The sequence below is a fragment of the Coregonus lavaretus genome (genome assembly GCF_964263955.1).
Source record: "Coregonus lavaretus genome assembly, contig: HAP1_SCAFFOLD_1394, whole genome shotgun sequence".
NCBI classification, from domain to species: Eukaryota; Metazoa; Chordata; class Actinopteri; order Salmoniformes; family Salmonidae; genus Coregonus; species Coregonus lavaretus.
In genome coordinates, this window is record NW_028157686.1 from 5,731 (window position 1) to 20,513 (window position 14,783).

General features: G+C 47.9%; 1 protein-coding gene across 1 annotated transcript in view; it reads right to left on the minus strand.

Moving 5' to 3' along the window:
• Window positions 1-347: 347 nt before the first annotated feature.
• Window positions 348-14,783, minus strand: part of LOC311125063 (NBAS subunit of NRZ tethering complex-like) — a gene marked incomplete at its 3' end in the record, with an annotated part of 70,910 nt that continues 56,474 nt past the window's right edge. Inside the window, exons 13-18 of the mRNA XM_084199136.1 lie at window positions 13,251-13,314; window positions 10,134-10,327; window positions 3,445-3,708; window positions 2,101-2,226; window positions 676-827; window positions 348-485 (exon numbers count right to left, since the gene is read on the minus strand). Coding sequence (XP_084055262.1) covers window positions 348-485; window positions 676-827; window positions 2,101-2,226; window positions 3,445-3,708; window positions 10,134-10,327; window positions 13,251-13,314 — 938 coding nt within the window. The remainder of the gene's footprint in view (window positions 486-675; window positions 828-2,100; window positions 2,227-3,444; window positions 3,709-10,133; window positions 10,328-13,250; window positions 13,315-14,783) is intronic.

Sequence of the window (14,783 nt, forward strand, 5' to 3'; positions counted from 1 at the left end):
TGCTAGTCTCGCAAATTAAAACAATGTGTCAAAACTTTGCCCCTTGATAACCCAGCGCACTTCTGTATGTTGTAAAAGCGTTACATGGTCGCTGCCCATATCATTGCATAATGCAGAAAATACACGAGAGTTCAGGGGCCTTGCTTTAACAAAAGTTAACCATTTTCACTGTAGTGTCCAAAACGTCTTTCAAGTGGTCAGGCCTTCCCTTGGCAGCAAGAGCCTCTCTGTGGATGCTGCAGTGGTCTGGCTGACTGGCTGACTGGCTGGTTGACTGACTGACTGATAGTTTGATTGACTTGCTGATTGACTGACTGATTGATTGACTGACTGATTGACTGGCTGACCTGCTGAAGTCGACCCTGGCCAGTAGCTCCCGTCTCTTCCGGCTCTCCTTCTCTCTCTTTAACTCCATCTCTTTTTCTGCAGACAGGCAGTCTTCATACGGAGCGTCATCAACATCAAGGTCACCTGACAGGATGAACCTACGGAGGGGGAGGGGCATATGTTGAACACACCTATATTTCTGAGGAGTATTTGGTTGTAATGTTTTAGCTCATCCTCCAGCAGAGCTACTGGGTGGGCTTTTGTTGCAGCCCCACTCTAACACACCGCAGGACCTTGGTACGCTGACTCAGGGCTGATATAATATAGTGATATAGTTGTAATATTCACCTGCCCCCGTCCTCTCTGTTCCCGATAGCGATGAGGGCCTCTAGGTCCGTCCCCTTTAGGCCGTAGTGCAACAGCTCTTTGGCAGCGTCCACGTTCTCCGGGACACGCTCCACACACTCATGGAGCACCCACGACCGCTTATGGATCTTACTCTATACACACAGAGAGCGGACACACAGACAGGCAGAGAGACACAGACAGAGAGACACAGACAGGCAGAGACACACAGACAGGCAGAGACACACAGACAGGCAGAGACACACAGGCAGAGACACACAGACAGGCAGAGAGACACAGACAGAGAGACAGAGAGACACAGACAGAGAGACAGAGAGACACAGACAGAGAGACAGAGAGACACAGACAGAGAGACACAGACAGGCAGGCAGACACAGACAGACAGGCAGAGAGACACAGACAGAGAGACACACACAGGCAGCGAGACACAGACAGGCAGAGAGACACACACAGGCAGAGAGACACACACAGGCAGAGAGACACACACAGGCAGAGAGACACAGACAGGCAGAGAGACACAGACAGGCAGAGAGACAGACAGACAGGCAGGCAGAGAGACAGACAGACAGGCAGGCAGAGAGACACAGACAGGCAGGCAGAGAGACACAGTCAGGCAGGCAGAGAGACACAGTCAGGCAGGCAGAGAGACACAGACAGGCAGAGAGACACAGACAGGCAGAGAGACACAGATAGGCAGAGAGACACAGACAGGCAGAGAGAAACAGTTTGTTCTAATATGTACACAATAGCAATACTATCATAACTATTCAGAGACAGAGAGAGAAAGAGAGAGAGGGAGAGAGAGCGAAAGAGAGCGAAAGAAAGAGAGAGCGAGAGGGAGAGCGAAAGAGAGCGAAAGAAAGAAAGAGAGAGAGAGAGAGAGAGAAAGAGAAAGAGAGGGGTTGAGGTAGAGAGAGAGAGAGAGAGAGAGAGAGAGAGAGAGTGGTTGAGGTAGAGAGAGAGAGAGAGAGAGAGAGAGAGAGAGAGAGAGAGAGAGAGAGAGAGAGTGGTTGAGGTAGAGAGAGAGAGAGAGGGTAGAGAGAGAGAGAGAGAGAGAGAGAGAGAGAGAGTGGTTGAGGTAGAGAGAGAGAGAGAGGTAGAGAGAGAGAGAGAGAGAGAGAGAGAGAGAGTGGTTTGAGGTAGAGAGAGAGAGAGAGAGAGGGGTTGAGGTGAGAGAGAGAGAGAGAGAGAGAGAGAGAGAGGAGAGGGGTTGAGGTAGAGAGAGAGAGAGAGAGAGAGAGAGAGAGAGAGAGAGAGAGAGAGAGAGAGAGAGAGGGGTTGAGGTAGAGAGAGAGAGAGAGAGAGAGAGAGAGAGAGGGGTTGAGGTAGAGAGAGAGAGAGAGAGGGGATGAGGTAGAGAGAGAGAGAGAGAGGGGATGAGGTAGAGAGAGAGAGGAGACAGTGTACCAAGTAGTCCTGTATAGATGCGATGCTGACAGTGCTCTTCCTCCACTGTCTCTGGTAGACCAGGTCTGAGTCTAGACCGTATGCCTGGGCCAGGGACAGGGCCTCGCCATACTCCTCATTGTCTATCTGGAGAGACACACACTCACATCATCATCATCATCATCATCATCATCTTCTAAAAATCTACCAGCCACTCAAAAAAACAGATGGACATGCTTTGTAATGTTTCTAAAACAATAAATGTATTACTAGTAACACGGAACTAATGTGGAATATCGTTTAAACTTTTAACCAAAATATCACAGATGAGACAAATGTTCACCTGCCCCTTTAAGGGTGGGATGTTACCGTAGTAACACGACTGGAGTCATGTTTGTGCCTGTGAGATTGAGTCTGACTAGTAGAAGCATCGTCATCTCTTCCCTAGCAGTTGAAACTCAAACAGAAAAACGACCTAGCTTGGTAAATAACCAAGAAACACAAGGGCACAGTCTCACTAAAGTAGACATTCGTTTCAAGGAAATTAGACCAACTTTAATGCCTGTGCACAGCACTTATTAAAACAAATATTCCACTCAGCTCTTCCGGTGCTCACAGCCCCCAGCCAGGCAGCGTGAGGTGGAAAAGGCTAGATAGGATTCGTAGTTCTTTGATTTTGTGCGATTAATTCACCAGCTATGAAACAAAACGGCAGAAAAACAGCTACTGCAGCATTTAGTTTACTATAAATGGATCATACTTGACTTTTCATTCACAAATGCGAGTGAAATGCTCGCGCTGTGGAGCCCTGACCATATGCCGACGTGGCTGGTGAAATAGACATCTTACCCGCCAATGCCCAAATCTAACCGTATTTAGTAGGTGGCAGGTGTTAATTCTAGGCCCTGATCACCATGATAGCTATTACCTTTAAGCATATCTACAAAATACATTTACTGGGTGTCTCTGTGTGTGTGTGTCTGTGTCTGTGTGTGTGTGTCTGTGTCTCTGTGTGTGTGTCTGTGTCTCTGTGTGTGTGTCTGTGTCTCTGTGTGTGTGTCTGTGTCTCTGTGTGTGTGTCTGTGTCTCTGTGTGTGTGTGTGTGTGTGTGTGTCTCTGTGAACCACATCAGACAGAGACATCGTAGCTGTAGGGTATCTCTCTCTCATACACACACACACACTAACCTTCACACACACACACTCTCCTATCCTCCCCTCTCTTCTCTCTCCTCTCCCCCCTACACTCTCTCCTATCCTCCTCCCATGTGCCTTTGGTTAATTTGACTACTTGGGAATGTCAGTCAGTCATTTTGTATTTTGGGAATGGTGCTCGTGTCGTGAGGTCATCGTCATGGTGACTTACCTTCCTTTGGTACAGCTCTTCAGGCGTGGTGGAGCGCAGGCTGACCAGACGGTAACTCTTGACGACGGTGCGGGGCCGTTTCCGTGGCGGTGCGAAGCGTTCCATCTCAGTGACGTAGTACAGCCCCTGCTTCACGTAACCAGAGTAACGGGCCTTGGCTGACGACTCTTCATCAGAGTCCGAGTCTCCTTCCTCACCCTCCGTAGCCACACCCTCCATGTTACTGTCCTGACGACCTCTCTTCTGGGCCAGATGCACTTCACACTGGGAGTGGGCGGTAGGGGGAGAGTGAGGAGAGAGGAAGAGAGAGGAGAAGGGGAGAGAGGAGAGAGAAATAATTGGCTATATGTAATTTGTGTGAACCGGAAACCCGTAGCATAACATGTGTGGTAGGCTGAATCCTCTCTCTCCCTCCTCTTTCTAGTCAGCACTGGTCCAGCCTTTCTTATTGATGCTGCTGTCTCTGCCTCAGCCATGTCCTCCTCACTAGCCCAGTTAAAGCTGCACTTGAAAACGCTCGTAATATAACACCTGCCTCGGACTAAGTGTTGTTAGATGCTTTTTTGCCCTCCTGCATCCCTTCATACACAGAAGATCTCCCCTAAACATAGAATCACATGGTTTATTGGGCTCTCTGTTACCTGGTACATTCTAATGCTAGATTGTATTTTCAACCAGCAACTATCAGGAAAGAACACTGATCACATTTTTTTTTCTCACACTTTTACAGTGTTAGTTTCATCAGCTGTTTTACAATATGATATCAAAACACAGGAAAAACTAAATTGACTGCACTGGGATTTTAAAGAATCCTGTAAGGGTCTGCGGACTTCCACAGGCCTCAAGTTTCCTTTTAAGAGGCATTTTCTGTAACACAGGTATGATTGAAGAATGAAGCAGGTGGTAAACACGGGGGCCTTTGCTACACAGAAAGCAGCAGTTGACTACTCCATCGTCAACACTGATTAAAATCAGTAGACCATCAGTATCAATATCTTTGAAAATACAAGTATAAGTAGCATTAGCTTATATAACAATTCAATCCCGTTTTCATTTATCATATTTTGAACCAGAGTGAGGCCTATCTATTGTTGAGGATAATTCACCATCGTCATTGGAAAAGCCTACAATTATGCAAATGAGGAAACTAAATGAACAGCTCTCTTACCGATTCAATACTGAAATAACATCACTGCCTGATGGGCATCATAAGGAAAACACAAACAAGATATTTAGTATACTTTGTCCTGACGCGATACCATGGACATATAACTACATTGTATGATTGATGAATAGCAAGGATATAGATAGAGCCAGGATCAGCTTCCCCTCCTCCAATCCTAACCTTAACCATTACTCGGGAAAATGCTTCACTGATCCCAGATCAGCGTCTAGGGGCAACTTCACCCTACACCCTCTTCTAAAGCCCCTGGCGTGCCCACCCTGACACCCTACACCCAATTCTAGAGCCCCTGGTGTGCCCACCCTGACACTCCTACACCCTCTTCTAGAGCCCCTGGTGTGCCCACCCTGACACCCTACACCCTCTTCTAGAGCCCCTGGTGTGCCCACCCTGACACCCTACACCCTCTTCTAAAGCCCCTGGCGTGCCCACCCTGACTCTCCTACACCCTCTTCTAGAGCCCCTGGCGTGCCCACCCTGACACCCTACACCCTCTTCTAAAGCCCCTGGCGTGCCCACCCTGACACCCTACACCCTCTTCTAGAGCCCCTGGCGTGCCCACCCTGACTCTCCTACACCCTCTTCTAGAGCCCCTGGTGTGCCCACCCTGACTCTCCTACACCCTCTTCTAAAGCCCCTGGCGTGCCCACCCTGACACCCTACACCCTCTTCTAAAGCCCCTGGCGTGCCCACCCTGACACTCTAGTGATTAATGACGATCAACAGCAGGTCTATAGGGCTCTCTCTCTCTCTTTCAACATTACACTTACAAAGGTTCCAAAAGAATACATGTCAAATGTCATATTATGTATACAGCGGGGAGAACAAGTATTTGATACACTGCCGATTTTGCAGGTTTTCCTACTTACAAAGCATGTAGAGGTCTGTCATTTTTATCATAGGTACACTTCAACTGTGAGAGATGGAATCTAAAACAAAAATCCAGAAAATCACATTGTATGATTTTTAAGTAATTAATTTGCATTTTATTGCATTACATAAGTATTTGATCACCTACCAACCAGAAAGAATTCCGGCTCTCACAGACCTGTTAGTTTTTCTTTAAGAAGCGCTCCTGTTCTCCACTCATTACCTGTATTAACTGCACCTGTTTGAGCTCGTTACCTGTATAAAAGACACCTGTCCACACACTCAATCAAACAGACTCCAACCTCTCCACAATGGCCAAGACCAGAGAGCTGTGTAAGGACATCAGGGATAAAATTGTAGACCTGCACAAGGCTGGGATGGACTACAGGATAATAGGCAAGCAGCTTGGTGAGAAGGCAACAACTGTTGGTGCAATTATTAGAAAATGGAAGAAGTTCAAGATGACGGTCAATCACCCTCGGTCTGGGGCTCCATGCTAGATCTCACCTCGTGGGGCATCAATGATCATGAGGAAGGTGAGGGATCAGCCCAGAACTACACGGCAGGACCTGGTCAATGACCTGAAGAGAGCTGGGACCACAGTCTCAAAGAAAACCATTAGTAACACACTACGCCGTCATGGATTAAAATCCTGCAGCGCACGCAAGGTCCCCCTGCTCAAGCCAGCGCATGTCCAGGCCCATCTGAAGTTTGCCAATGACCATCTGGATGATCCAGAGGAGGAATGGGAGAAGGTCATGTGGTCTGAGGCCATCATTGAAAATAAGAATTTGTGCTTCACTGACTTTCCTAGTTAAAAATTATTGGGTAGCGGAATGACTTTTACTTCCCTCCAGGCCTGAGGGCACACACTTTCTAGTAGTATTAAATTGAAGATATGGCAAATAGGAGTAGCAATATCGTTCGCTATTATCCTCAGTAATTTTCCATCCAAGTTTTCCAGGTGGCTTTTTTCACCTCTTCCACACTCACTTTACGGAATTCAAAATTACAATGCTTGTATTTTCATAATTTAGTCAGTTATACTTGGATGTGTAGAGTCAGCGTTTGTTGCTGGAATGTCATGCCTAAGTTTGACAATTAAAAAATAATTAAAGTAGTTGGCAATATCAGTGAGTTTTGTGATGAATGAGCCATCTGACTCAATGAATGATGGAGCTGAGTTTGCCTTGCCTTGCCAAAAATCCAGAAAATCACAATGTATGATTTTTAAGTCATTAATTTGCATTTTATTGCATGACATAAGTATTTGATACATCAGAAAAGCAGAACTTAATATTTGGTACAGAAACCTTTGTTTGCAATTACAGAGATCATAAGTTTCCTGTAGGTCTTGACCAGGTTTGCACACACTGCAGCAGGGATTTTGGCCCACTCCTCCATATAGACCTTCTCCAGATCCTTCAGGTTTTGGGGCTGTAGCTAGGCAACAAAGACTTTCAGCTCCCTCCAAAGCTTTTCTATTGGGTTCAGGTCTGGAGACTGGCTAGGCCACTCCAGGACCTTGAGATGCTTCTTACGGAGCCACTCCTTAGTTGCCCTGGCTGTGTGTTTCGGGTCGTTATCGTGCTGGAAGACCCAGCCACGACCCATCTTCAATGCTCTTACTGAGGGAAGGAGGTTGTTGGCCAAGATCTCGCAATACATGGCCCCATCCATCCTCCCCTCAATACGGTGCAGTCGTCCTGTCCCCTTTGTAGAAAAGCATCCCCAAAGAATGATGTTTCCACCTCCATGCTTCACGGTTGGGATGGTGTTCTTGGGGTTGTATTCATCCTTCTTCTTCCTCCAAACACAGCGAGTGGAGTTTAGACCAAAAAGCTATATTTTTGTCTCATCAGACCACATGACCTTCTCCCATTCCTCCTCTGGATCATCCAGATGGTCATTGGCAAACTTCAGACGGGCCTGGACATGCGCTGGCTTGAGCAGGGGGACCTTGCGTGCGCTGCAGGATTTTAATCCATGACGGCGTAGTGTGTTACTAATGGTTTTCTTTGAGACTGTGGTCCCAGCTCTCTTCAGGTCATTGACCAGGTCCTGCCGTGTAGTTCTGGGCTGATCCCTCACCTTCCTCATGATCATTGATGCCCCACGAGGTGAGATCTTGCATGGAGCCCCAGACCGAGGGTGATTGACCGTCATCTTGAACTTCTTCCATTTTCTAATAATTGCACCAACAGTTGTTGCCTTCTCACCAAGCTGCTTGCCTATTGTCCTGTAGCCCATCCCAGATTTTTGTTTTAGATTACGTCTCTCACAGTTGAAATGTACCTATGATCAAATTTACAGACCTCTACATGCTTTGTAAGTAGGAAAACCTGCTAAATCGGCAGTGGTCTAAGGCACTGCATCGCAGTGCTAACTGTGCCACTAGAGATCCTGGTTCGAATCCAGGCTATGTCGCAGCCGGCCGCGACCGGGAGACTCATGGGCGGCGCACAATTGGCCCAGTGTCGTCCAGGGTAGGGGAGGGAATGGCCGGCAGGGATGTAGCTCAGTTGATAGAGCATGGTGTTTGCAACGCTAGGGTTGAGAGTTCGATTCCCACGGGGGGCCAGTATAAAAAAATTAATAATAATGTATACACTAACTGTAAGTCGCTCTGGATAAGAGCGTCTGCTAAATTACGTAATGTAATGTATCAAATACTTGTTCTCCCCACTGTGTATGTATATATATATATATATATATATGATATACTTTATTCAGTCAGTTCAACAGTTTATGAACTATCAAGCTTGCTGTTCGTCAATCAAACCCCCAGTAACATAGCCTGGGCGCCACCATATATCAAACCCCCAGTAACATAGCCTGGGCGCCACCATATGAAACACGCCAGGGTCCAAAGCTAACTCTTTTTCCTTCACTGGCCTGGCCAAAAATCTACTGGCACGAACAGAATTTCTCCTGGCACGGACATGGTGTAATTCTTAAATGCATTGGGGTCATGCAGGGCCTATGGGTTGGCATGCTTTCTCTCTATATTCAGATATTAAAAAGCTACATGAGTTATTATGTTATTTATTAAACGCTGTATAATATAATTTAGCATGGCAAGTCATTATTCTTTTTTAGAATTGCATTGTATTAATTGCATTCATTTTTGTATCAAAAGTCATTTTGAGAAGATTTGAAAATAGGACGCTGCCCCTTTAAGACAAATGTGCAAAAAGAGATATCGTCATGGCTACAGTAGGCTAGCAAAGACCAACGCCATGTTTATTTTTGTTGCTTTCTTTTAGCAGACTAGCAACAGTAGCCAGCACATTGCCAGTATGTTCACTATTGAAAATCACTTTCCCTAAAATATATAAGCCCAGCTAGTACATAGATCTTGTTTGCTCTGGACAGGTCGCGTGTGCTTCGTGAAGGCATCAACTCAACTGCTCGAGAAGTGACTGGCGGGAGTGTGGTGGTGCTTGAATGAACGGCCAATCATATTGCTTGAATACAAAAAGCATGACATTTACACATGGAGTCTTCAAATGGTTTTCAATGGTAGACTGCGACAGAGCAGGTTAATGTTTAACTGGAAATGACGAGATCCACGCCCCGACTTGTTTTTAGAGTGTGGTGGTGCTTGAATGAACGGCCATTCCTCCTCAGTTAGACTGCCGTCATATCTTAACACAGTAGCCTAATGTTTAGCTGGGGGAAAAAAATCATTTCACTTCATCAATTTGGACTATTTTGTGTATGTCCATTACATGAAATCCAAATAAAAATCCATTTAAATGACAGGTTGTAATGCAACAAAATAGGAAAAATGCCAAGGGGGGTGAATTCTTTTGCAAGGCACTGTAAATATAATGAAAGAAAAACCTCAATGTAGCCTATAGATATGAATTGCACCAGAAAGATACATTTATGGATTTTTTTAATGCTTTGTTTTCTCTTTATTGAACCCGCCCGGCACCCACCAGCCCTTCAGCCCCACAATATTTCATGACCCTAAACCCATCTGTTCCACGGACATAACCGCAGGGACTGTGGGTTATGAGTCAACCCATGCATCACTACACACACACACACACACACACACACACACACACACACACACACACACACTCCTCCCTCTAGGTTTGTGGGTTGCTGAGCAATGCACTAACCCCATATTTGCTCCAGGGGTGCCACACTATGACTGACCATGTAAAACAACCCATTTCACTTTAATTTTTTCGGACTTTCTCTAGTCGACAGAAGATAAAAACCATCATCCCTTTATTTTTCTCTCACCATTCTCCCCTCTCTCCCCTCCCTCCCACCTCTCTCCCCTCCCTCCCTCCAACTATCCTCCCCCCTCCAGCCCGATATCCCTCCAGACAGCCAACTCACCCGCCCGTCCGCCCATCCATCTACCCTCCCTCCCTCCAGCCCGCCCGCCCGCCCTCCCTCCTTCCAGCCCTCCCTCCCTCCAGTCCTCCCTACCTCACGCCATCCCCCCAGCCAGCCAGTCCTCCCTCCCTCCCTCCCTCCCTCCCTCCAGCCAACCCCTCTCCAGCCAGTCCTCCCTCCCTCCCTCCCTCCCTCCCTCCCTCCAGCCAACCCCTCTCCAGCCAGTCCTCCCTCCCTCCCTCCCTCCCTCCCTCCTCCCTTCTCCCCCACTCCTTACCTCCAGAGTAAGGAAGCCCCCATCCTGGGCGGCGGTAACCCGCGGCGATGGTTGGAACCACTCACAGCTCTTGCCCAGGAGGTTGTGTAGGGTTTTAACAGACGACACAGTCAGAGAACCAGAACACCGGGCCAGGATCAACACACACTCTGACCACCATGCCACCTCACACAGAGGGTAGTATTGTGCCTTGTCTGGGGGAAGAACACACAACAAACCACATATGTTATACACTACACACACTACAATACACTACACACTACACACCACACACACACATTATTCTACAATGTAGAAAATAGTAAAAATAAAGAAAAACCCTGGAATGAGTAGGTGTGTCCAAACTTTTGACTGGTACTGTATAATTATGCATAGCTTAACACATTATTAATACTGTTATGTTTTGTGTTTCTTTTGCTTTTCAAGTCTTGTGCTATCACCCTCTTAGGAACCTGAAGGAGGAAATGGAGGAAGTCAACAGCGCCAGCTGAAATGGAGGAAGTCAACAGCTCCAGCTGAAATGGAGGAAGTCAACAGCGCCAGCTGAAATGGAGGAAGTCAACAGCTCCAGCTGAAATGGAGGAAGTCAACAGCTCCAGCTGAAATGGAGGAAGTCAACAGCTCCAGCTGAAATGGAGGAAGTCAACAGCTCCAGCTGAAATGGAGGAAGTCAACAGCGCCAGCTGAAATGGAGGAAGTCAACAGCGCCAGCTGAAATGGAGGAAGTCAACAGCTCCAGCTGAAATGGAGGAAGTCAACAGCGCCAGCTGAAATGGAGGAAGTCAACAGCGCCAGCTGAAATGGAGGAAGTCAACAGCTCCAACTGAAATGGAGGAAGTCAACAGCGCCAGCTGAAATGGAGGAAGTCAACAGCGCCAGCTGAAATGGAGGAAGTCAACAGCTCCAGCTGAAATGGAGGAAGTCAACAGCGCCGGCTGAAATGGAGGAAGTCAACAGCTCCAGCTGAAATGGAGGAAGTCAACAGCGCCAGCTGAAATGGAGGAAGTCAACAGCTCCAGCTGAAATGGAGGAAGTCAACAGCTCCAGCTGAAATGGAGGAAGTCAACAGCGCCAGCTGAAATGGAGGAAGTCAACAGCTCCAGCTGAAATGGAGGATGTCAACAGCGCCAGCTGAAATGTCATTCTCAGTTGTCTGACGAGATGGAAACCAGTGTGTACAGATCAGAGGCCATACGTCTCGGAGGTGTAAACATAATAATAAACTGTGAATGTTATTTTTTGTTCATTTATAAGTAATTTCCAAGTTTATATAATGTTGAACAGTATGGAGTGGGGGACTGTTGGGGAATGACTTCTAAACTTGAAATATCCTTATTCATGTTATCATATTAGGACAGGAAGTTGACATTCTGTCAGAACATCTCAGGGATCCTATGGAGAGGAGAAGGACCACAGTCTGGTTCCAGTCAACAGATAAGGAAGGACAGCCGTGAGTTGGGGAGGAGGGGGGGAATTTGGGCCGAGGTCAGATGAAGTGAGAAAGAACAGGCACCACTAAAGTCCTGCCTAGCAACAGAGATGTATTGGCTGTCCAGGTGCACTTGTGTAAACATGTCTTTGTCTCTTCAGCTGTTTGACACGGTGGGTGAATAAACTTGGGTTGAGCTTTTCCTAGTTGTCCGTTTGAGTTTTTACTCAATTTGTCAGAACCTAACACTACACACATTATACTACACACACGACACTACACACACACATTATAATTTACACCGACACATTATACTACACACACAGCGTCAGTAGCAGTGTCTCTGTCCTGCTAGCGTCAGTAGCAGCGTCTGTCCTGCTAGCGTCTCTGTCCTGCTAGCGTCTCTGTCCTGCTAGCGTCTCTATCCTGCTAGCGTCAGTAGCAGTGTCTCTGTCCTGCTAGCGTCAGTAGCAGCGTCTCTGTCCTGCTAGCGTCAGTAGCAGTGTCTCTGTCCTGCTAGCGTCTCTATCCTGCTAGCGTCAGTAGCAGTGTCTCTGTCCTGCTAGCGTCAGTAGCAGTGTCTCTGTCCTGCTAGCGTCTCTATCCTGCTAGCGTCAGTAGCAGTGTCTCTGTCCTGCTAGCGTCAGTAGCAGCGTCTCTGTCCTGCTAGCGTCAGTAGCAGTGTCTCTGTCCTGCTAGCGTCTCTGTCCTGCTAGCGTCAGTAGCAGCGTCTCTGTCCTGCTAGCGTCAGTAGCAGTGTCTCTGTCCTGCTAGCGTCTCTGTCCTGCTAGCGTCAGTAGCAGCGTCTCTGTCCTGCTAGCGTCAGTAGCAGTGTCTCTGTCCTGCTAGCGTCTCTGTCCTGCTAGCGTCTCTGTCCTGCTAGTGTCAGTAGCAGCGTCTCTGTCCTGCTAGCGTCAGTAGCAGCGTCTCTGTCCTGCTAGCGTCTCTGTCCTGCTAGCGTCAGTAGCAGCGTCTCTGTCCTGCTAGCGTCAGTAGCAGCGTCTCTGTCCTGCTAGCGTCAGTAGCAGCGTCTCTGTCCTGCTAGCGTCAGTAGCAGCGTCTCTGTCCTGCTAGCGTCTCTGTCCTGCTAGCGTCAGTAGCAGCGTCTCTGTCCTGCTAGCATCAGTAGCAGTGTCACTGTCCTGCTAGCGTCTCTGTCCTGCTAGCGTCAGTAGCAGTGTCTCTGTCCTGCTAGCGTCAGTAGCAGCGTCTCTGTCCTGCTAGCGTCTCTGTCCTGCTAGCGTCAGTAACAGCGTCTCTGTCCTGCTAGCGTCTCTGTCCTGCTAGCGTCAGTAGCAGCGTCTCTGTCCTGCTAGCTTCTCTGTCCTGCTAGCGTCTCTGTCCTGCTAGCGTCAGTAGCAGCGTCTCTGTCCTGCTAGCGTCAGTAGCAGCGTCTCTGTCCTGCTAGCATCAGTAGCAGCGTCTCTGTCCTGCTAGCGTCAGTAGCAGCGTCTCTGTCCTGCTAGCGTCAGTAGCAGCGTCTCTGTCCTGCTAGCGTCAGTAGCAGCGTCTCTGTCCTGCTAGCGTCTCTGTCCTGCTAGCGTCTCTGTCCTGCTAGCGTCAGTAGCAGCGTCTCTGTCCTGCTAGCGTCTCTGTCCTGCTAGCGTCTCTGTCCTGCTAGCGTCAGTAGCAGTGTCTCTGTCCTGATAGCGTCTCTGTCCTGCTAGCGTCAGTAGCGTCTCTGGTACCTTTTATCTTCTTCCTCTTCTCCAGAGAAGTCTTCCACTCCGGGTTGATCTCCTCAAATCCTGGCTGCAAAGAGAGAGAGAAGAGTAGGAGGAGAGAGAGAGAAAAAGGAGGAGAGAGAGGGAGGGGGAGGAAGAGAGAATGAAAGTGTGATTAAGCTTCATACCCTGTGCAGACAGACAGAACCTCTTAAAGCCTCTCGCTCTCTCGCTCAACCCGACAGCCAGCCAGCCCCCAGATTACACACACACACTTACAGTGCCTTCAGAAAGTATTCAGACCCCTTGACTTTTTCCAAATGTTGTTACGTTACAGCCTTATTCTAAAATTGATAAAAAATGAATAATCCTCAGCAATCTACACACAATACCCCATAATGACAAAGCAAAAACAGCTTTTTAGAAATGTTAGCAAACGTATTAACAATAAAAAACTGAAATACCTTAATTACGTGAGTATTCAGACCCTTTGCAATGAGACTCGAAATTGAGCTCAGGTGCATCCTGTTTCCATTGATCATCCTTGAGATGTTTCTACAACTTGATTGGAGTGCACCTGCGGTAAATTCAAATTGATTGAACATGATTTGGAAAGACACACACCCGTCTATAAAAAGGTCCCACAGTTGACAGTGTATGTCACAGCAAAAATCAATCCATGAGGTCGAAGGAATTGTCCGTAGAGCTCCGAGACAGGATTGTGTCGAGGCACAGATCTGGGGAAGGGTACCAAAACATTTATGCAGCATTGAAGGTCCCCAAGAACACAGTGCCCTCCATCATTCTTAAATGGAACAAGTTCGGAACCACCAAGACTCTTCCTAGAGCTGGCCGCCCGGCCAAACTGAGCAATCGGGAGAGAAGGGCCTTGGTCAGGGAGGTGATCAAGAACCCGATGGTCACTCTGACAGAGCTTTAGAGATCCTCTGTGGAGATGGGAGAACCTTCCAGAAGGACAACCATCTCTGCAGCACTCCACCAATCAGGCCTTTATGGTAGAGTGGCCAGACGGATGCCACTCCTCAGTAAAAGGCACATGACAGCCTGCTTGGAGTTTGTCAAAAGGCACCAAAAAATTCTCTGGTTTGATGAAACCAAGATTGAACTCTTTGGCCTGAATGCAGAGGGTCACGTCTGGAGGAAACCTGGCACCATCCCTACGGTGAAGCATGGTGGTGGCAGCATCAAGCTGTGGGGATGTTTTTCAGCGGCAGGAACTGGGAGACTTTTCAGGATCGAGGCAAAGATGAACGGAGCAAAGTACAGAGAGATCCTTGAGGAAAACCTGCTCAGGACCTCAGACTGGGGCGAAGGTTCACCTTCCAACAGGACAACGACCCTAAGCCCACAGCCAAGACAACGCAGGAGTGGCTTTGGGACAAGTCTCTGAATGTCCTTAAGTGGCCCAGCTATAGTCCAGACTTGAACCCGATCGAGCATCTCTGGAGAGACCTGAAAATAGCTGTGCAGCAACGCTCCCTATCCAATACGACAGGGCTTGAGAGGATCTGCAGAGAAGAATAGGAGAAACTCCCC